This window comes from Suncus etruscus, chromosome 3 (genome assembly GCF_024139225.1).
Source record: "Suncus etruscus isolate mSunEtr1 chromosome 3, mSunEtr1.pri.cur, whole genome shotgun sequence".
In the NCBI taxonomy this organism is placed as follows: domain Eukaryota; kingdom Metazoa; phylum Chordata; class Mammalia; order Eulipotyphla; family Soricidae; genus Suncus; species Suncus etruscus.
Window position 1 is genome coordinate 136,430,175 of NC_064850.1, and position 17,048 is coordinate 136,447,222.

Genomic DNA, 17,048 nt, shown 5'->3' on the forward strand with positions numbered 1-17,048 from the left:
TTTATCAGAATAAACAAAGTACATCAATTTAAATCTTCTATCATCAGAGTGAATCAGAGAGCAAGCCTGACTAAGTTCAGGTGAAGTCACCCCACTTTTTCTACCACAACACATTTCCTACTACTCCCAAATGAGCCATTGTAGAATTATTGGATCGTGATGCAGTATATCATTCAATTCTTTAAAATAACTAAAATTTACAGTTGCCGAAAGAAGATCACATCTGTATGCTATTGCTGACTAAGGCAGCCTAAGTCCCAAATCTCTTACATTCCTCTCTGTAGAGGAATGAAAAGCAGTGGGACATTTATTTAAATTCCTTGTAAATTCTGGCCCCCCCTCTCAGTTTCTATTTATTTGGCCATAAAACTTGCAAAAGGTCATGTTAATCTTATAACCACTTGCATCTAAGAGAAACAAATAGGGATGAGGCATTTTTATTGGCTTACTTTTTCTGACTCCCGCCAACACTTGAGGATGAATATATGAGCATAGATGTCCTCTACACAGATCCAGCTGGAGAGGCTCAGGGTTGTGTCTGTCCACACCCAGTCCATAACGGCCCTCAGCTCAGTCAGAAACGGGACAAGGCGGAACCTGGCAGGAACCAGATCTTGTGAGAGAGTATTGTGGGACAGCCCTAATCATAACTAACTCCAGAAGCTCATATATATTCTTATATTTTTAGACTTTAGGATTATAAAAAATTCTCAAGGAAAGCTTTGCTAGTAAAATATGTCTGGACATTAGATAATCTGTGGCAAATGCTCTTCATTATTAAAAAAAAAAAAGAGTTCCACAGTAATTATAATTGCTTTATGTCAGCATTCCTCCTACTTCTCTTCCTTCCCAGGTAGAAAACAATGTTTTTCCATTGATTGTCCTTACCCTTGAAACAGAAAGAGATTGACATAATTGTAGCTCTTTGTGAGGAAATTTCCAAGGACTCGTGTTGGGTAGCCACAACGAATTTGGTACGCAGATAAGCCAAAGTAAACACATTTCACAAAGTACCAAAGCTGAGGAACCAGATTCTGGCTGAATTTCCTAAAATTGTAGAAATACCAAAAGGTGAGGGAATGTAAAACTCTTCTGACACAAAAAGGAACTGTTAAGATGAAAAAAGAGGGGCCGGGAAGGTGGCGCTAGAGGTAAGGTGTCTGCCTTGCAAGCACTAGCCTAGGACGGACCACGGTTCGATCCCCCGGCGTCCCATATGGTCCCCCCAAGCCAGGAGCGACTTCTGAGCGCATAGCCAGGAGTAACCCCTGAGCATCAAACGAGTGTGGCCCAAAAACCAAAAAAAAAAAAAAGATGAAAAAAGAACCCCTCCCCAATTTCCTTTCGACAATTAAAATAAATTCACTTATTTGTAAATCTTCTTTCTCTATAAGATTAGAATAAAGGTAAAATGTGGAGTAAGAAAATTGGATAATTAAAAGTTCCTTATAGCACCTCTTATGTAATAGTGTGCTATTAACGTTATCAGGCCATAACTAAAATAAATTATTACTAACAGAGGATAAGAGGGATGGAAGTGAGTTAACTGGAAAAAAATTGGGTGAACTATATGATCAAACATAAAACCAGATTTTTAGTGGTGGATATACTATAGTATAACACAAGCTTGTAATAATGTAAATAAGAAACCTACATAATGCTATAAACCATTCCTTAAAAATTAAAAAGATAAAATAAAACAATTATTCAGTGAATTTATGAGAAAACATTTTCTCACAATGTAGATGATGCAGCTACCATGACCAAATGAAAATGCATCAGAGGAAAGATCAATATACATTTATTATTTAGAAGAACCTATATTTTGGAAACTATAGATGAAACAATTTTGAGAAAGGAACCGAACCTGCTCTCTCCTTTTTGATCTTGTTCACATCTATAAGGCAGATCACGGATGAACATACTTTAACATTTGAAGTTTAGTTCTAGTTTTGTTTAAAACTGTGATGTTTATTTATTGAGCCACAATTTTTTTCTTTTTCTGGGGGAGAGCACATCCTGTGACACTCAGGGGTTACACCTCACTATGAGCTCAGAAATTGCTCCTGGCTTGGGGAATCATATGGGATGTGGGGGGATCCAATCGTGATCCATCCTAGATTGGCCGTGTGCAAGGCAAATACCCTACCACTGTGCTATCGCTCGGTTGCCGAGCCATCATTTCTTAAAACATCAATTATCTTCATAAAGGTTTTCCTTTCTTTGAAAAGCCCCAGTTCCATCAATCAATCTCCTTGTGTTATTTTCCCCTCATTGATATCTTTAATTTCATTAAAGTTGGCAGTCATTTTTCCTATCAACTAGTTGAAGAGACCCATATTGTAGAACAATTTATGAAAGCTAGTATGAATTTCAGCAGAAAGTCAGTAGAATTGAGTTTCATACAAAAAATACCCCTCACATTTTCAAAGAATGAGGAACTCTAGAACAATTTTAACTCAGGATGAATGCAACTTTTTCATGAATCTTAAACATGACCAGAAAAATTATTAAAAAAATAAGATGTATTTCTCAGCAATAGTCAGATGGGAGAAGTTACAGGAGAGAAAGGTCAGAGCCACATGGTGAGGAAATGTCTTCACTCCTTGTGCTGGTGTTGAAGATAAAGGAACAGAGTCATAAGCCAGGTAACGTGGGTACTTTTGGAAAGTGGAGAAGGAATGGAAGTGGATGCTCGTTAAAATCTTTGGAAATAGGGCCCGGAGAGATAGCACAGTGGCGTTTGCCTTGTAAGCAGCCTATCCAGGACCAATGGTGGTTGGTTCGAAATGTCCCATATGGTCCCCCATGCCTGCCAGGAGCTATTTCTGAGCAGACAGCCAGGAATAACCCCTGAGCACCGCCGGGTGTGCCCCCCCCCCAAAAAAAGAAAAAATCTTTGGAAATAAAATAAGCATGCCTAACCTTTTGATTTTAGTTTAGGAAGGTTGTATCAGATTCCTGATCTAGAGAACTATTTATTAGATGATAAATTTGTACAGGGATAATGCTCAAGTTTGTTGGAAAAACTGTTATGGCAGCAATAGGAAGCTAACTAAAAAGTAGAAATAATCAATTGAGTGATTTGATCCAAGTGACTTCCCATGGTTTAAATGCTGTCTTATTTCTGGTCTCTGTGGGGCTCCCCTAATAAAACATGAGTAACATCCATGTGCATTGGGACTCTCAAGAGCTCTTCTGGGATTGGGATAATGGAATTTTTTTAGGCTGGAACAACAAATTTTGTTACTTAAGCCAGGGCATTGTCACTCATTATATAGTCATTATAAAGGCATTGTTATATAGTCTGATCCATAAATAGCATCCCATCTTTGCTTTCAAGCAGAGTTCTGAAAGTAATACGAGGATTTTACCAGTCCTTTCTAACTGAGATTTAAGCTGATGTGTGAAAATCCTCTTCTAGTTTATTTTAACTAGCGGCAATAGTGGTATAAACAGCCAAAGCATCACAATACCTTTGGTCTGCTCATTTCTCTCCTTGAGCTCTGAAAGCTTACCAGGCACTTTCCAAACTGTACTTCACTTCTTCCCTTTATACATGACTACTCTCAACTCCTGAAAACCCACTCTTATTCTTCAGTTAAATACTCTCCATTTTCTCTTCCTACTTCTCACATATGACATAATCTTAAGTCAATGGACCCTCTTAACAATGCTTTTGAGATCATGGTCCAATTTTTCTCTGGATCTGGTGATATATATTGTCACTAACTATAATGATTTTGATCTGATTGTTAAGTTGTCACTTCTTATTATGATTTCTATGAAAGCACAAAAATGTGCCATTACGTAACTTCTCTATGAAAGTCACAGAAACTTGTGACCCATTAAAAACTTTAGAGAAATAAGTTCTCACTCAAGATTTACAATGAATTTAATATGGATGGATTTTTTTTTAACATGTCCTACCAGAAGTATGGCTCTGAGACACCTCAGCCACTACCTGGCAGCTCTGTTATGCCAAGAAATATCATTCTAATCTTTTGAAAGACATTTGCACTAAATTGGAGCCTATCCTGTCAAAAATCATACCCCAGTGTGGAGAGATAGCACAGTGGGTAAGGTGCTTGCCTTGCTGAGCCAGGTTCAAACCTAACACCTCATATGATCTGAGTACCATTATATGTGATCTCTAAGCAGAGTCAAGAGTAAGTCCTGAGTACTGCCAGGATTTACTCTAAACTCACACACAAACAAGACTAACAAACAAAAAAATCCTTGTACCTGTCAGTCACACCAGGTAATATAAAGAACATCCAGAAGTGAATTCCGAACACAAGAATGACCTGGAAGATGACCTTTCCCAGTACGGTCTTCCTCAGGTAGAGGGCCCGGTCTACAACCATGGTTCCAAACTGAATAAGGACCATCACCAAAAATGGTCCAGGAACCTGATCCTCAGAGAGTGAGGAGGTGATGTCTGCGGCTGCTGAATGTTTCTGGGAAGGAAAAAATAGATTCAGGTTTTACTGGCATTTCACATCATCTGTAGCCATTGGATATGCAGTGAATTTTGCCAATAACCTACCCCAAAGGCCCAAAAGCCAAAGACAATGATGATGAAGTCAACGGTATCAGCCAGGAACATGAGTACATACACATCGGTCACAGCACTGTAGTCTGGGTGGATGAGATTGTAAAAGAACTGTCTAATGGGCACATATATTTGCAGAGACCTGAAAGACAGAGGCACCACCAGTTTGATTTAGGGGAGCAAATGGAGCAGATAGGAGAAATGACCAGATATTGCAATCATTCCCTTCTTCTGCATTCCCTTCCCCGTCCCCATCTGGATGAAATCCAGACTCAGATTTTCTAGAAAGCAAAATCTAATAGAGAGTGAACAAGTTTACTGTTAAGGTAAGCTCTATGGCCTATTTTCCCAATGGGACCTTAACCCTCTTCCTTGCTTGATAAGTTCCAGAATGTTCTAAAGTAGTATCAAGTGTCAGAAGTTGACTGCTGGATTTGCCAGGTGGTACAGTTACTGACTGTCAGACCTTGAGCCTCCTTAATTTTGTATTTAGTTTCTTCTATAAAATGTGGATAATAAATAATACAGACTGAAATACAGGATTAGGAATATAAATTAGTGAGAAGCTTGGTAGTCCAGACCTGAGTAGTAGATATTCCTTCCCTTTTAATTTCAAAGACATATTCTGAACTAATGAACTGATCTTACCGTGCCCTTTATTAATATTTTCTCCTGGCTTAGTACTGTCTGCCCAGCCCTTACCCTCCCTTCACTGTGCTCTGAGTCCAATCTTCAATTTAAAGCCATATTCAGCTATGGAAATCCCAAAGGATCTCAGAGTCCACATTTAGGGCTAATATCATTGCATCCTCTATCTTTATTTCTTATCTGCTAAATTCAAGACACTTGGGGGAAAACTATGAATTTTACTGGAAACACTATGACAGTGGACAAATCATAGTCTACCTAAGCTTCAGTTTCCCCTGCCTAGAATAAGGATATCTCTAAGGGACTTCCAGCTTAGAAATAAAATTTCCTTGAAAGTTATTACATTTTTGGTATATATTTATACCTCAAAATTAAATTTGGTATTAGGGAATTAATCCAATTATTCTCTATTCAGTTAGAATTTACTATGATAATGCTTGGAATTATATACTGTTAGTCTCTGAAATACTATATTCTGTTCAAATAGACAGAATGTATATATAAATGCTACAACTATAAAAACTGATTAACACTAATTTTTAAAACACAGTCATGGGTAATTTTTTTTTTTTGTCATAAGAAGATGATGTTTGTAACATGAGAAGTCACTTCTCTGTTCTTTACTTCTCGTTTATATGAAATAATCAAGACCAGTCTCTTGGCCCTAAAAATAAAATTTATGCCTCAGCATCTTCATGTAACCACTCACTTCGTTATTGTAAATGCTTTGGCTTTGATCAAATGTTCTTGAAATTTTTCCATGTAAAGTTGTCTTTTGCTTTTTTCTTTGATACTCAGAATACTGCTTCCTCTTTGACTGCTGTTTTGGGTGCTGGTGCTGCCTAGAAATAAAGAGAAACCAAAATGTACTGTGAGTTTCAGGTTTCTTGACAAATATCCAGCGACTTGGAGTCCTCACAGAGGACTGAGGGACTAGTCTGCTTTAGAGGGTGAGTCTATGCAGATACCCAGAAATAAGAATTCTGAGTCTGGGATCTGCTTTCATTGTAGAATGTATCTCTGGCTTCTTCATCCAAATGTTTTATTTTTTCTCAGAAGAAAAGAGCACAAAGGTTGTGAGGTTTACAGGATGGGTCTATGACCCATACTTTTTCATGCTCTAATTTCTTTAACTGTAAAACCAAGGTAATTTGTTCTACCAGAGACTTTGAGAAAAGTGTCCTGGAAGATGAATAAACAGTATACAGAGGGTAGTAAACTTAACCCAACTGAATAGTTAGGTTAAACAGTTATTCTCTGATTACATTTAGTTATGCTTTGGGAATAGATCATGTTTATAACACTCTAGACACACTTAGTAGAATATATGGGTTATGGTTTGCATACTAACATGTGGCCAACAGTAGGCAGTTTGCTAGTCACTTTGCACAGTAAATGGAAGTCCGTATTAGGGGAAAATACTGGATGTTTTTAGTCTTGCTACAATGGCTCCAGATACCACACTTTGGATCCTGGATTTGAACTCATGACTTCCTGAGTCCAAAACACAACATGCACAGGGGAAAAGGAACCTCTTGTTCACTCAGTGGGCATAATAGCTAGTTCAGCCTCTGAAAAGTAGTATGGACACTTCTAAAAATATTAAAAACGTGTGTGTCTATATGACTTAGCAATTCTCTTTCTTGTAGGCAATCCCACGAATCCAAAAATGTTACTTCAAAAAGGCATATATACTTCTATGTTCAAGGTAGTGGTATTTACAATATCAAGATATGGAAACCCAAGAACCCCAAAAATGTAAGTAGATAAAAAAACTGTGGTATAAATATATACATAGTAGATGCTATTAGCTATGAGAAAATATGGAATTCTGCAAGTCAGTGCTTCATGGGTAGAACTAGGTGATACCATGCTGAGTGAAGTCAGTCATAGAAAAATATAAAGATAAATATAAAATGATCTCTCATACTTAGGATATAAGGAAACATAGGAAGAGAGCAACAAATGACCAATGAGAACAATTCTTGAGGGTAGTCCTAAAGAACTGAATTAGTGAAGGAGATGGAAGGGGAGCTTGAGATCTTGTAGGAGGGACCATGACTCTCTGGTAGTAGGTGGGGAGTTGAAACACTGATGCCGGAAACCCTACTGTTAACAGTATTTGATGCCCAAATAAAAAGTGGAAAACTAAAAGAAATACACACATTACAGTTATCTATTTGTGTTAACAAATAACAACTCCCTGTCCTACTATTCCCCCCAAACACAAGAAAGGTGCAGGGCATGAGTTTTAGTCATGAAACTTCACAAAATAAATACCTCTTTTGGACCTAGTTGAGGAAAAGCTGGACCCTGTGGAAATCTGAGAACTGCAGTCTGAGCGTTTCCTCCGGACAGCCTTAGGTTGCTCAGGAAAGGACACATGCACAGATTCCACAGATGCAGCCAGGTTGATGGATTTCAGAGAATCCGAAGAGGCCCTTCGTCCATGACTGAGTGAGAGCTCATCATCTGATTCCTCCTTGTCTGTACCACCATCAGTGATATCATCTTCATCCCACAAGCCATGGCACTGAGAAAGAATGGGAAGGGACAATTTAGACTGTCATTCAGGTAAAGGGACTGGCATTCTGTGTCACAACATCTCGTCCAACATACCATTGCCCAGGATCAGGAAAGCAAACGTCAAACAGGATGATGCTAACACTGAATTGTATAAGTAGGAATAGAATGCCATGCACACACATGCAAAAGGAGAAATATGGGAGGCTAATGATTACCCGTATTTGCCAGCGTATAAGACGATCCCTCAACCCATGAAAAATTTCCTAAAAGTCTTAACAGTATGTTACTTCTTAAAAGTAAGAGGGATGCGGATCACTCGTCCCTGAAGCTGGAACAAGTTTCAGCATGCTGTATACCAGCATATAATATGACTCCCGACTTTTAGGAAGTTTTTCATGGTTTGAAGGGTCGTCTTATACACCAGTAAATATGGTAGATGGAATCAGTACGTTCACAACACATCAAATTGCCAAGGTGCACATTTAAGATATCTTGCACTTTTGGAGGGAAGGGATAGAACAGGTAGACTGGTTTCAAAGAAACTCTGAGGAGATTCAGAAGGTAATTAGATCTTTGGTAGTGGGCCTGTGTGCTAACAGATTTGTCAAGGTGTTATGCTGCATTTCTGAAATCCAAAGTACTATAAAACAAAGTAGTTGCAATAGAAAAGACACTTTAGACAGAACAACTGTAATTGTAAAAATACAAAAATTAAAAATATGGAAAAACCAAGACAAGAAAGCATTAAAAGAAAGCTTACTACCTAGATTTTCTGATGGTCTGAAGTAGATTAGAGATAAATGGTACAGAGATAAATGAGAGGTTGTTTAATGAATTGAGATGGAGAAAGATCGCAAAGTGAAGGTGAAGTTAGGATTACTCGAATTGTCCCTTTAGTGGAAATTGCTTCATAGAATATATATATATATATATATATATATATATATATATATATATTTGTGTTTCAAACCAGCATTTGAAGTATCATTTAGAGAGAATTTTTTTTTGTTTTGTTTTTGGGCCATACCCAGTGACACACAGGGGTACACCTGGCTATATACTCAGAAATCACTCCTGGCTTGGGGGACCATATGGGACGCTGGGGTATTGAACCACAGTCCGTTCTAGGTTAGAGCATACAAGGCAAACACTCTACTACTGCCACCACTCTGACCCCTCATTTAGAGAATTTAGATCCACCACTTCAGACTCACTAAATACTATATTTGTGTCATGATGTCATGTAGTTTCTGTGATATATGAATCTGGAATCACTCAAAGCTGATTCAGAGACAGAATTGTAAATTAAGTATTTGAGTTATAAAAATGGAATCCTTCATGTGATATAGCTTGTGAAACGTTCTGTAAAATCTGGATTCTGCTTCAAAGAAAATAGGATTAAAGGGGCTAAAAAGAACAGGAAGCACAATTGCAGAAGTGAATAGAGAGAAAACAGAAATCTGGCTATCATAAGAAGCTGTGTGGACCAAGTCCGCCTTGTGCTGTTGTGGGGCCAATAGCTCCGATGACAGGTTATTGCTTCTCAAGCACCCAGACTGCCAGGCTATGCCTTCATTTCCTTCTTCTACAGAAAATCTAACTTGAATTTAAGAACTCCTAGAAAAATTGCCAAAAAATTGCTGAATATAAACCAATTCAGACACTATTCCTATTCACCAAACAAGGTCACTTAATATTTATTAATATTAAAAACCACTTAATTAATGAATTCTTAAAAACATTACAAATGTTTTAGATTTTCATAATGGTATTTAAAATTTTGTTATTAATTTCTTCCTAATGATTTTGGTTTGTTTGTTTTTTGGTCACACTCAATGATGCTCAGGACTTACTCTTGGCTTTGTGCTAAGACTTCCTTTCCACCTTTCCTCCCTCCCTCTCTTCCCTCTCTTCCCTCCCTCCCTCCCTCCCCTTTCTCCTTCCCCCTCCCTCCCTCCCTTCTTTCTCTTCCTCCTTCCCTCCCTCCCTCCTTTCTCTCCCTCCTTTCTCTTCCTTCCTTCCGTCCTTCCTTCCTTCCTTCCTTCCTTCCTTCCTTCCTTCCTTCCTTCCTTCCTTCCTTCCTTCCGTCCTTCCTTCCTTACATCCTTCCTTCTTCCCTTTAATTTTATTTCATTTCTTTTTGTTTTTGGGTCACACCTGGCATTGCTCAGGGCTTATTCATGACTACACTCAGGGATACTTTCTGGTGGTGCTCAGGGGAAAATATGGGTATCAAGGATCAAATCCAGGTTGGTCACATGTAAGGAAAATGCCCTACCAATTGTACTATCATTTCAGCCCCTTACATTTTCAAAATAGTCTAATCTCCTCATGAAAACTTTTGTTATTCCAAACGCATTTTTCATAAAATTGGTCATAATTTAAGCATAATACCAGTACTCTAAATTTTACATAATCAACATATAAATAAAATTTTCAAAGAAATCAGAGCAAGTATATCAATATGAAGGACCAAAATGTTGCTTACTGCATGTTAAAAATATAAAATTGCAGATTTATCAGTTAAATGTTAATGAAAATAGAAACATTATAAAGTTTGTTTTCATTTGCTTTGGGACCACAACCTGGTGATGCACAAGGCTTTCTCCTGGTCCTTGCTTAGGTCCTGGTAGGGCTTAAGAGACCATCTGGAGTGTTCGGGGATCAATCTTAGATCAGACACATGCAAAGCAAGTGTATTATAGCTTTGGCCTTGGCTTTAAAGCATATTTACATACAACTTTTATATAATTTGCAAAAGGATTCAGAAGTTTCAAGAGAATCCTAAAATTACCTAATTTATATTATCACATTTTAAATGCTGACAATTAAAATTGTATAGATCAAACATAAGGCCATTTATATTAGAAATTAGTAAAGAAAATAAATATTAGAACTGAAAAATTTATATACTGTATTTTGGCTAGCTGGTTTCAATTTTTCTTCTTTTTTGGGAGGAGCACATCTGAAAGTGCTCAAAATTACTTCTCTCTCTGTGCTCAGGTTTTACCACTGGTGGAGCTCAGGGATATCAGGTGCTGGTGATAGGATCTGGGTCTGTTTGCTGCATACAAGGCAAGTACCCAACTTGTTGTATTAATGTCCCCCGTTTCCTTAAATGACCTACATTTGAAAACCCTTTATCCCAGTATCCAGGTAACCACCCCCAACATCAAATATAATGCTAAAAATGAGTAGCAGAAAATTGTCACACAAATTACTTCTGATTTCTTAGTGTTTACTCCTAATTCTTTCATTCTTAAAGCATTCAGTTTTACTTTAATTTTATGTGCCTTAGTTTTGAATTAAATCTGAAGATGGGTATAGATAGTTCATGTGTATATTTTGCACAAAATCATGCTAATTAGCATTAATGCTACATCATATTATGTAACAATAAAAGCCACAAATATAGATAACTAAAAATCAAATAAGTAATTATATAAATTAGTTGCTTGCCTTTATAAATATTGTGACTCTGCTCTGCTGACTGTTGCACATAATCGTTTTGATAAAATGGATTTGCTCCTCATTTCTATGTCTATTAGTCATAAGAATACTAATCATGCCTCTAATGATGAAGGATATTGACATGGGTAATACTAGGAAACTGATTTATTTCTACTAAGTGTCTGAATGCTTAATAAAGTTCCTTTATAATTCATTGTTCAGTTCAAACTTCAAATTAATTTTAACTTAGTAATGAACATGTCAATAGGGAAATAGGGTAGGTCTAGTTTAAAATTCAGTCTAAGATTTAAGAATATTGTTGAAGAGGAGCCCGAAAGATAGTATAGGAATTAAGGTACCATATTTTCCGGCGTATAAGACGACTTTTGAAACAAACAAAAAGAAAAAGGCAACCGAAAAGCGGGGGTCGTCTTATATGCCAAGTATATCCCGAAAAATGTTTCAATATGCCGCTAAACGAAAATCGTCTGAATATTGCCACAAAACGAATTTTCCAACTGGATCCTGCACCAATCGCTGCAAGGCTGCTCGGACTGCCTCTCTAACTCAGCCAATCCAAGCAGGCTTTTTATGCATGCAAATTAAACAATGTTCTGGACCCGAATCTACACTGTCAAAAGCCTGCTCAGATTGGCCAGAATTAGAGAGGAAGTCTATTACAGTGAAACCTTTGAACCTTTGCTTGTTGTGATTGGCTCACTGTGGAAGATACAGTTGCAGCACAGGAACGAATATAGCGAATATAGGCCTAAACCTATGTTTTAACTGTAAAATTAGGGGGTCGTCTTATACGCCGGAAAATATGGTACTTGCTTTTCACCTAGTCAATCTCAGTTTTATCCCTAGCACTGCATCTGATGCTACCAGGAGTGATCTATGAGCAAAGAGATAAGAGTAAGCTCTGGGCACTGCTGGATGTGGTTTCCAAACAAATGGATAACACAAAACTTAAATGCAACTGTTATTGAAAAATTTCTCACTTCTACCAGGTCTCTAAAATAAAGGCTTAGGGAGGGATTTGCATCCTTTGCAAGGAAAGGAAAATAGAAAGAGGATTTGGTTAAGGCATATTCTGATGAAAGTCAGTTCAGCTAATTTTGGCATATTCAGGTAAGTATAACTATAGTTTGCTATAGTTAGAAATAGCCCATTGAGTAGTTGAATGTACTATTACAGAGGTCTGAGCATCTCTATGTATATGCATCTATAGGGATTTATTAATTTGGGCTAATTTGTTCTAAAACAAGAAAAAATTGCTAAAGTGAAGTTGAGTACATCAATACGTAAAACGTATATTATCAATCATTTCTTATGTTTTTAGAGCTGAATGACATATTAACAAGTTTGGCTTACAATTTGTCATATTTATGAATAAAAACTGTTGTTCAGGTAGATTACATGCATTACTATTCATGAGGTAGTTAATCCTTAAATAGCTCTCAATTGAGTGGTTCAATGAATGGTTATCATAACCCAATAAACTTACTGAAAACAGAGGTTCTGCGCTTTATCAGACCTTCTAATGTACAGTTTAACTAAAAAACAGTGGTTTTACGATATAGAAACAACTCAAGCTTTAACCCAAGAATAGATGAATGAGTAAAGAAGCTGTACAAAAGGCCAGAGAGACAGTATAGCTGGTTGGTTCTGGCACTGCAAGCAGCTGATCCGGATTGATCCCACGGCACAATATAGTTCTCTGAGTTCTTCCAGGAGTGATTCCTGAGCTCCAAAGATAGGAGCAAGCCCCAATTTCTACCAGGTGTGGTACACCACTACCAAAAAATAAAACAAGCAGTTCAAGCATAGATGCTTAGATAAAGCATCTATATACTTCATATATATGATTCATATACACAAATTGAATATAACTTGTCTATACAAAAAATGAAATCATGCAATATGACTATTTGATGGAACTGTAGTTTATCATGCTGAGTGCTGCCTCTCTGAAGAGGGACAGACACAGAATAACTTCCACTTATATAGAATATAAAGAAATATAGTAAGGGGGCATCCGATGACCAAAACAACAGGGCTGGAGTGTTGATCTACAGAAGTGAACTGACCTGGTGGGTAAGAGGAGGGTAGGTGTGAAGGGTCTTTGGGAAATTAGTGGAAGAAAGTGGGCATGCTGATGGTAGAATGATATGCATAAAATAATCATTAACACTATATTTATGTTATTTATGTTGTTTTAAATTAAAAATAATAAATATAAACAAAACAGATGGTAACATGATAAGAAAATACTCCATAAAAGCATTTCTACCAGAAAGAAAAGTAGGCAGATTTTGAGATAAAGACAAAAAGAAATCCACCCCAAATTATAGTTCTCTGATATTTTAACTTTAAACTGAAGTGGAATTCATAGTTTTAGGCATTGACATATTGCATATCATTCAAGCAATTCTCAGCAATGTGGGTTAATTATGACATTTCCTATCCACAGGAGAAAATGGAAAATTTGGCTCATGTTTCATTATTAAGCATAAAGAGTTTGAGATAGTGATGCTCCATGAATTTATATACTTTTTATAAGAATCACAGAAGTTGATGCCACCCTCAGCCACATCCCCAATTGTAGTATTCTGTTTCTTTATCATTATGACATGTGTTGTAACAAGGCTGCCCAACCATTAACATACCTTCAAAATTGATCGGTGGAAGAAAAGAGCCAGCAGCTGAATGAGGTCATAAAGAACATAACCTTCCTTCTTTTCCACACCTATGATATTCGGTGGGAAGAAAGGTTTATCTTTTTTCAACTCCAAGTTCTTATTCCAGGGAAAGAATCCAAATTGGAAGAAATATTTGACCACAATTGCTGCCTGCACATGAAGGATAAAGTAAAAATTATTCCACTTAAGAATAATCTCATATAAAACATAATTAAGAAAAAGTTCCATTTGACAATTGCTATGATAGGAATGTGTACATTTAAGTGGTATTAAGTCATTAATGTTCTCACAGATAGACAATAAAGCTCTCAGGCCATCAGTTGTGCCCATGACATTGCTGAAACTATCTCTATTTTTGAGTTTTTTTTTTTTTTTTTTTTTTTTTTGGTTTTTGGGCCACACCCGGTAACGCTCAGGGGTTACTCCTGGCTATGTGCTCAGAAGTTGCTCCTGGCTTGGGGGACCATATGGGACACCGGGGGATCCAACCGCGGTCTGTCCAAGGCTAGTGCAGGCAAGGCAGGCACCTTACCTTTAGCGCCACCGCCCGGCCCCCCCTTTTTTTTTTTTTTTTTTTTTTACTAATTTCTGCTAATATAATCAAACATATTTTTTTTTTCACTTTTTTTGAGCCACACATGGTGATGCTCAGGGGTTACTCCTGGCTATGTGCTCAGAAATTGCTCCTGGCTTGGAGACCATATGAGACACTGGGGAATAGAACGCAGTCCACCCTAAGTTAGCGTGTGCAAGGCAAACGCCCTACTGCTTGCTCCATTGCTTCAGTCCCATATTTAGACATTTGAATAATTATTTAGCTCTATAATTTGATTCAGATAGGAATTAGCAGAAAGATGTTTTATTTATTTTAAGGGGTCATCAAATATGTGTGGCTGAGCTAAGTGATCATTCCTGAAGGGCTTTGAGGACCATTTGGGGTGCCAGATATGGAATCCATGCAACATAGATGTCTAACCATTGTACGCCTGCTACAGCTTGACACTGGAGCATTTGAAACGCTAACCAGCACCAGGCACCATGCTTAATTATGCAAAAGACTTATTGTACCATGGTGCAGGCAACCAAGTTCAAAAGTCTAGCCGCCACTAGGAGTTCAGTAATGTGGGTCAATTACTTTATCTTACTAAACTGTTTCTGTATTTATTGATGGCGAATGATATTTACATGTGAAAAATAAAGACATTTACTTATGCTAGATCACTATTTTATTCACCTGTGTATCTGAGAGTGTTGATTGCTCAATGTGACATTTTTAATGTGAAAACTAGGTAAAATTCTATATAATTCTACATGGGTCAGGTTTCCCTAAAGTGACTGTTTAGATAAATTTTCAGGAAAGTTTCATCCAATACCTACCTCTGTATAGATAATGGCCATCATCCAGAACCGTCTACTAGGCCGAGGGACAGATAGCATGGCCCACAAAAAGATCAGAATGGGAAGCACAAGGGTGATGATGGAGGCAGAGACCATGTGGTTGAGGATAATCACAAAATAGCACACCATCTCTGAGCGGGCCACTAGAGTGTTGTACATGGCATAGAATAAGAGCAAGAACCGGGGCTGGCCAACATAGAATTTCTCAGACTCTTCAAGCTCATCATCATGGAACATCCTATTAAAATAAACAATTCAATTCATTTGTTTTAGTATCTCCAAATAAACAAGTTGCAATTGTGTGATAGTTCTTGTCCCTTCCTCAGACCTAAGTCCCAGATTTATGGTGGAGACAATTATTATGTATTACTATTATGGAGCATAGGAAGAAATATGGGCACAGGTGGCTCTTGCTAGATTTTTTAGTGTCACTGGGTGACTGCAGTCCCGGCACTTGGTTTGAACTGCTTTGTGAGTGTAGGTGAACACACATTTGTTGTTGTTGTTGTTGTTGTTTTGTTTTGTTTTTTGGGTCACACCTGGCAGCGCTCAGGGTTACTCCTGGCTCTATGCTCAGAAATCACCCCTGGCAGGCTCAGGGGACCATATGGGATGCCGGGATTCGAACCACTGTCCTTCTGCATGCAAATCAAACAACCCACCTCCATGTTATCTCTCTGGTCCCTGAACATACGTTTGTATGTGAGTTCATTACTTATGTGGACATATATTTCTACTGGATTCTCCCCATAATATCCATGTGTAGGTGAGTATGTATATATAAAATACTTCCCCATTCTATCCACATTTAGGTGTATACATGCTTTATATGAGATTTCCCCCATGCCGTCAACAGGTAAGTAGACAAGGAGTTCCCTAATGTACCCATGTCTAAGTGGACATGTGCTTCCATGGAGGTTCCCCCCAGTACAGTACCACAGCAGGCAGCCAAGCTCTTCTTCCTATAGGCAGGATTCTTACTTGTTGAGCAGTAGTTCGCTTGCAGTCAGCTCATGAGTCAGTGGGGGCAAGATGCTGGACTCCAGTCTGTCAGAACGACTGTCATCCGGGCTGATCGCCATATGGTTTTGGCCTCCACAGCCATCTGGAGAGCCAAAGGACAGACGCTCAAAGCTGACAGCCTTGCTATAGGAGGGGGGAACCTCTACATCACCCTCCTCAGTAGAGTATTGAGGTAACTCCATGTCAGGGGTAAGGTCCACCTCTTCCTCTTCAGCACCCTCTTTAGACTCCTCAGGTCCCATATCCATTTCGGTTTCAAATCCCTCTTCAGTGTCTGCGATGGCCCCTGTCTCCTCATCCTGTTCAGCCTCCACCTCCTCTATGGTTTCTGTGGTTCCCTGGCGCGAGTAGAGCAGGGTGCACTGTGTGGGTTCACTGTTAGGAGAAAGGGGTAGGCACAGACCTTCCTTGAGCATCCAGTTACCTCACAATCGTGATGAATTCTCAAGACACTTTCTCAACACTTCCAAACACAAAGCTGATGATTTGTGTGAAAACTCATCTTTGATTTATCCCAACCCTGACACTGCTTGTTCCTCCAGGAGGTCATGTTTGGTTTGCAGAGACCACATAGAAAGGTTATGTAGATAGTTGAAAATCAGAACAAGTCATGGCTCACAAGTTTCTCAATCTACCTAGAGAGAGAAGTAGTTACAATAATATCAAGAGTTTTCACCTTGGGATCAAGTGTTGTTTTCCAAATAAAGACATTGTTAGCATACCTACCATTATAAGGCTTTATAGAA

General features: G+C 38.1%; 1 protein-coding gene across 2 annotated transcripts in view; it reads right to left on the minus strand.

Moving 5' to 3' along the window:
• PIEZO2 (piezo type mechanosensitive ion channel component 2) overlaps positions 1-17,048 on the minus strand; it is a 441,513-nt gene that overhangs the window by 14,075 nt on the left and 410,390 nt on the right. For both annotated transcript variants that reach the window (XM_049769937.1, XM_049769936.1), the window contains 9 exons: positions 16,261-16,677; positions 15,255-15,517; positions 13,849-14,027; positions 7,484-7,736; positions 5,913-6,045; positions 4,550-4,697; positions 4,246-4,460; positions 889-1,047; positions 450-597 (listed from right to left, as the gene is read on the minus strand). In XM_049769937.1, coding sequence (XP_049625894.1) covers positions 450-597; positions 889-1,047; positions 4,246-4,460; positions 4,550-4,697; positions 5,913-6,045; positions 7,484-7,736; positions 13,849-14,027; positions 15,255-15,517; positions 16,261-16,677 — 1,915 coding nt within the window. The remainder of the gene's footprint in view (positions 1-449; positions 598-888; positions 1,048-4,245; positions 4,461-4,549; positions 4,698-5,912; positions 6,046-7,483; positions 7,737-13,848; positions 14,028-15,254; positions 15,518-16,260; positions 16,678-17,048) is intronic.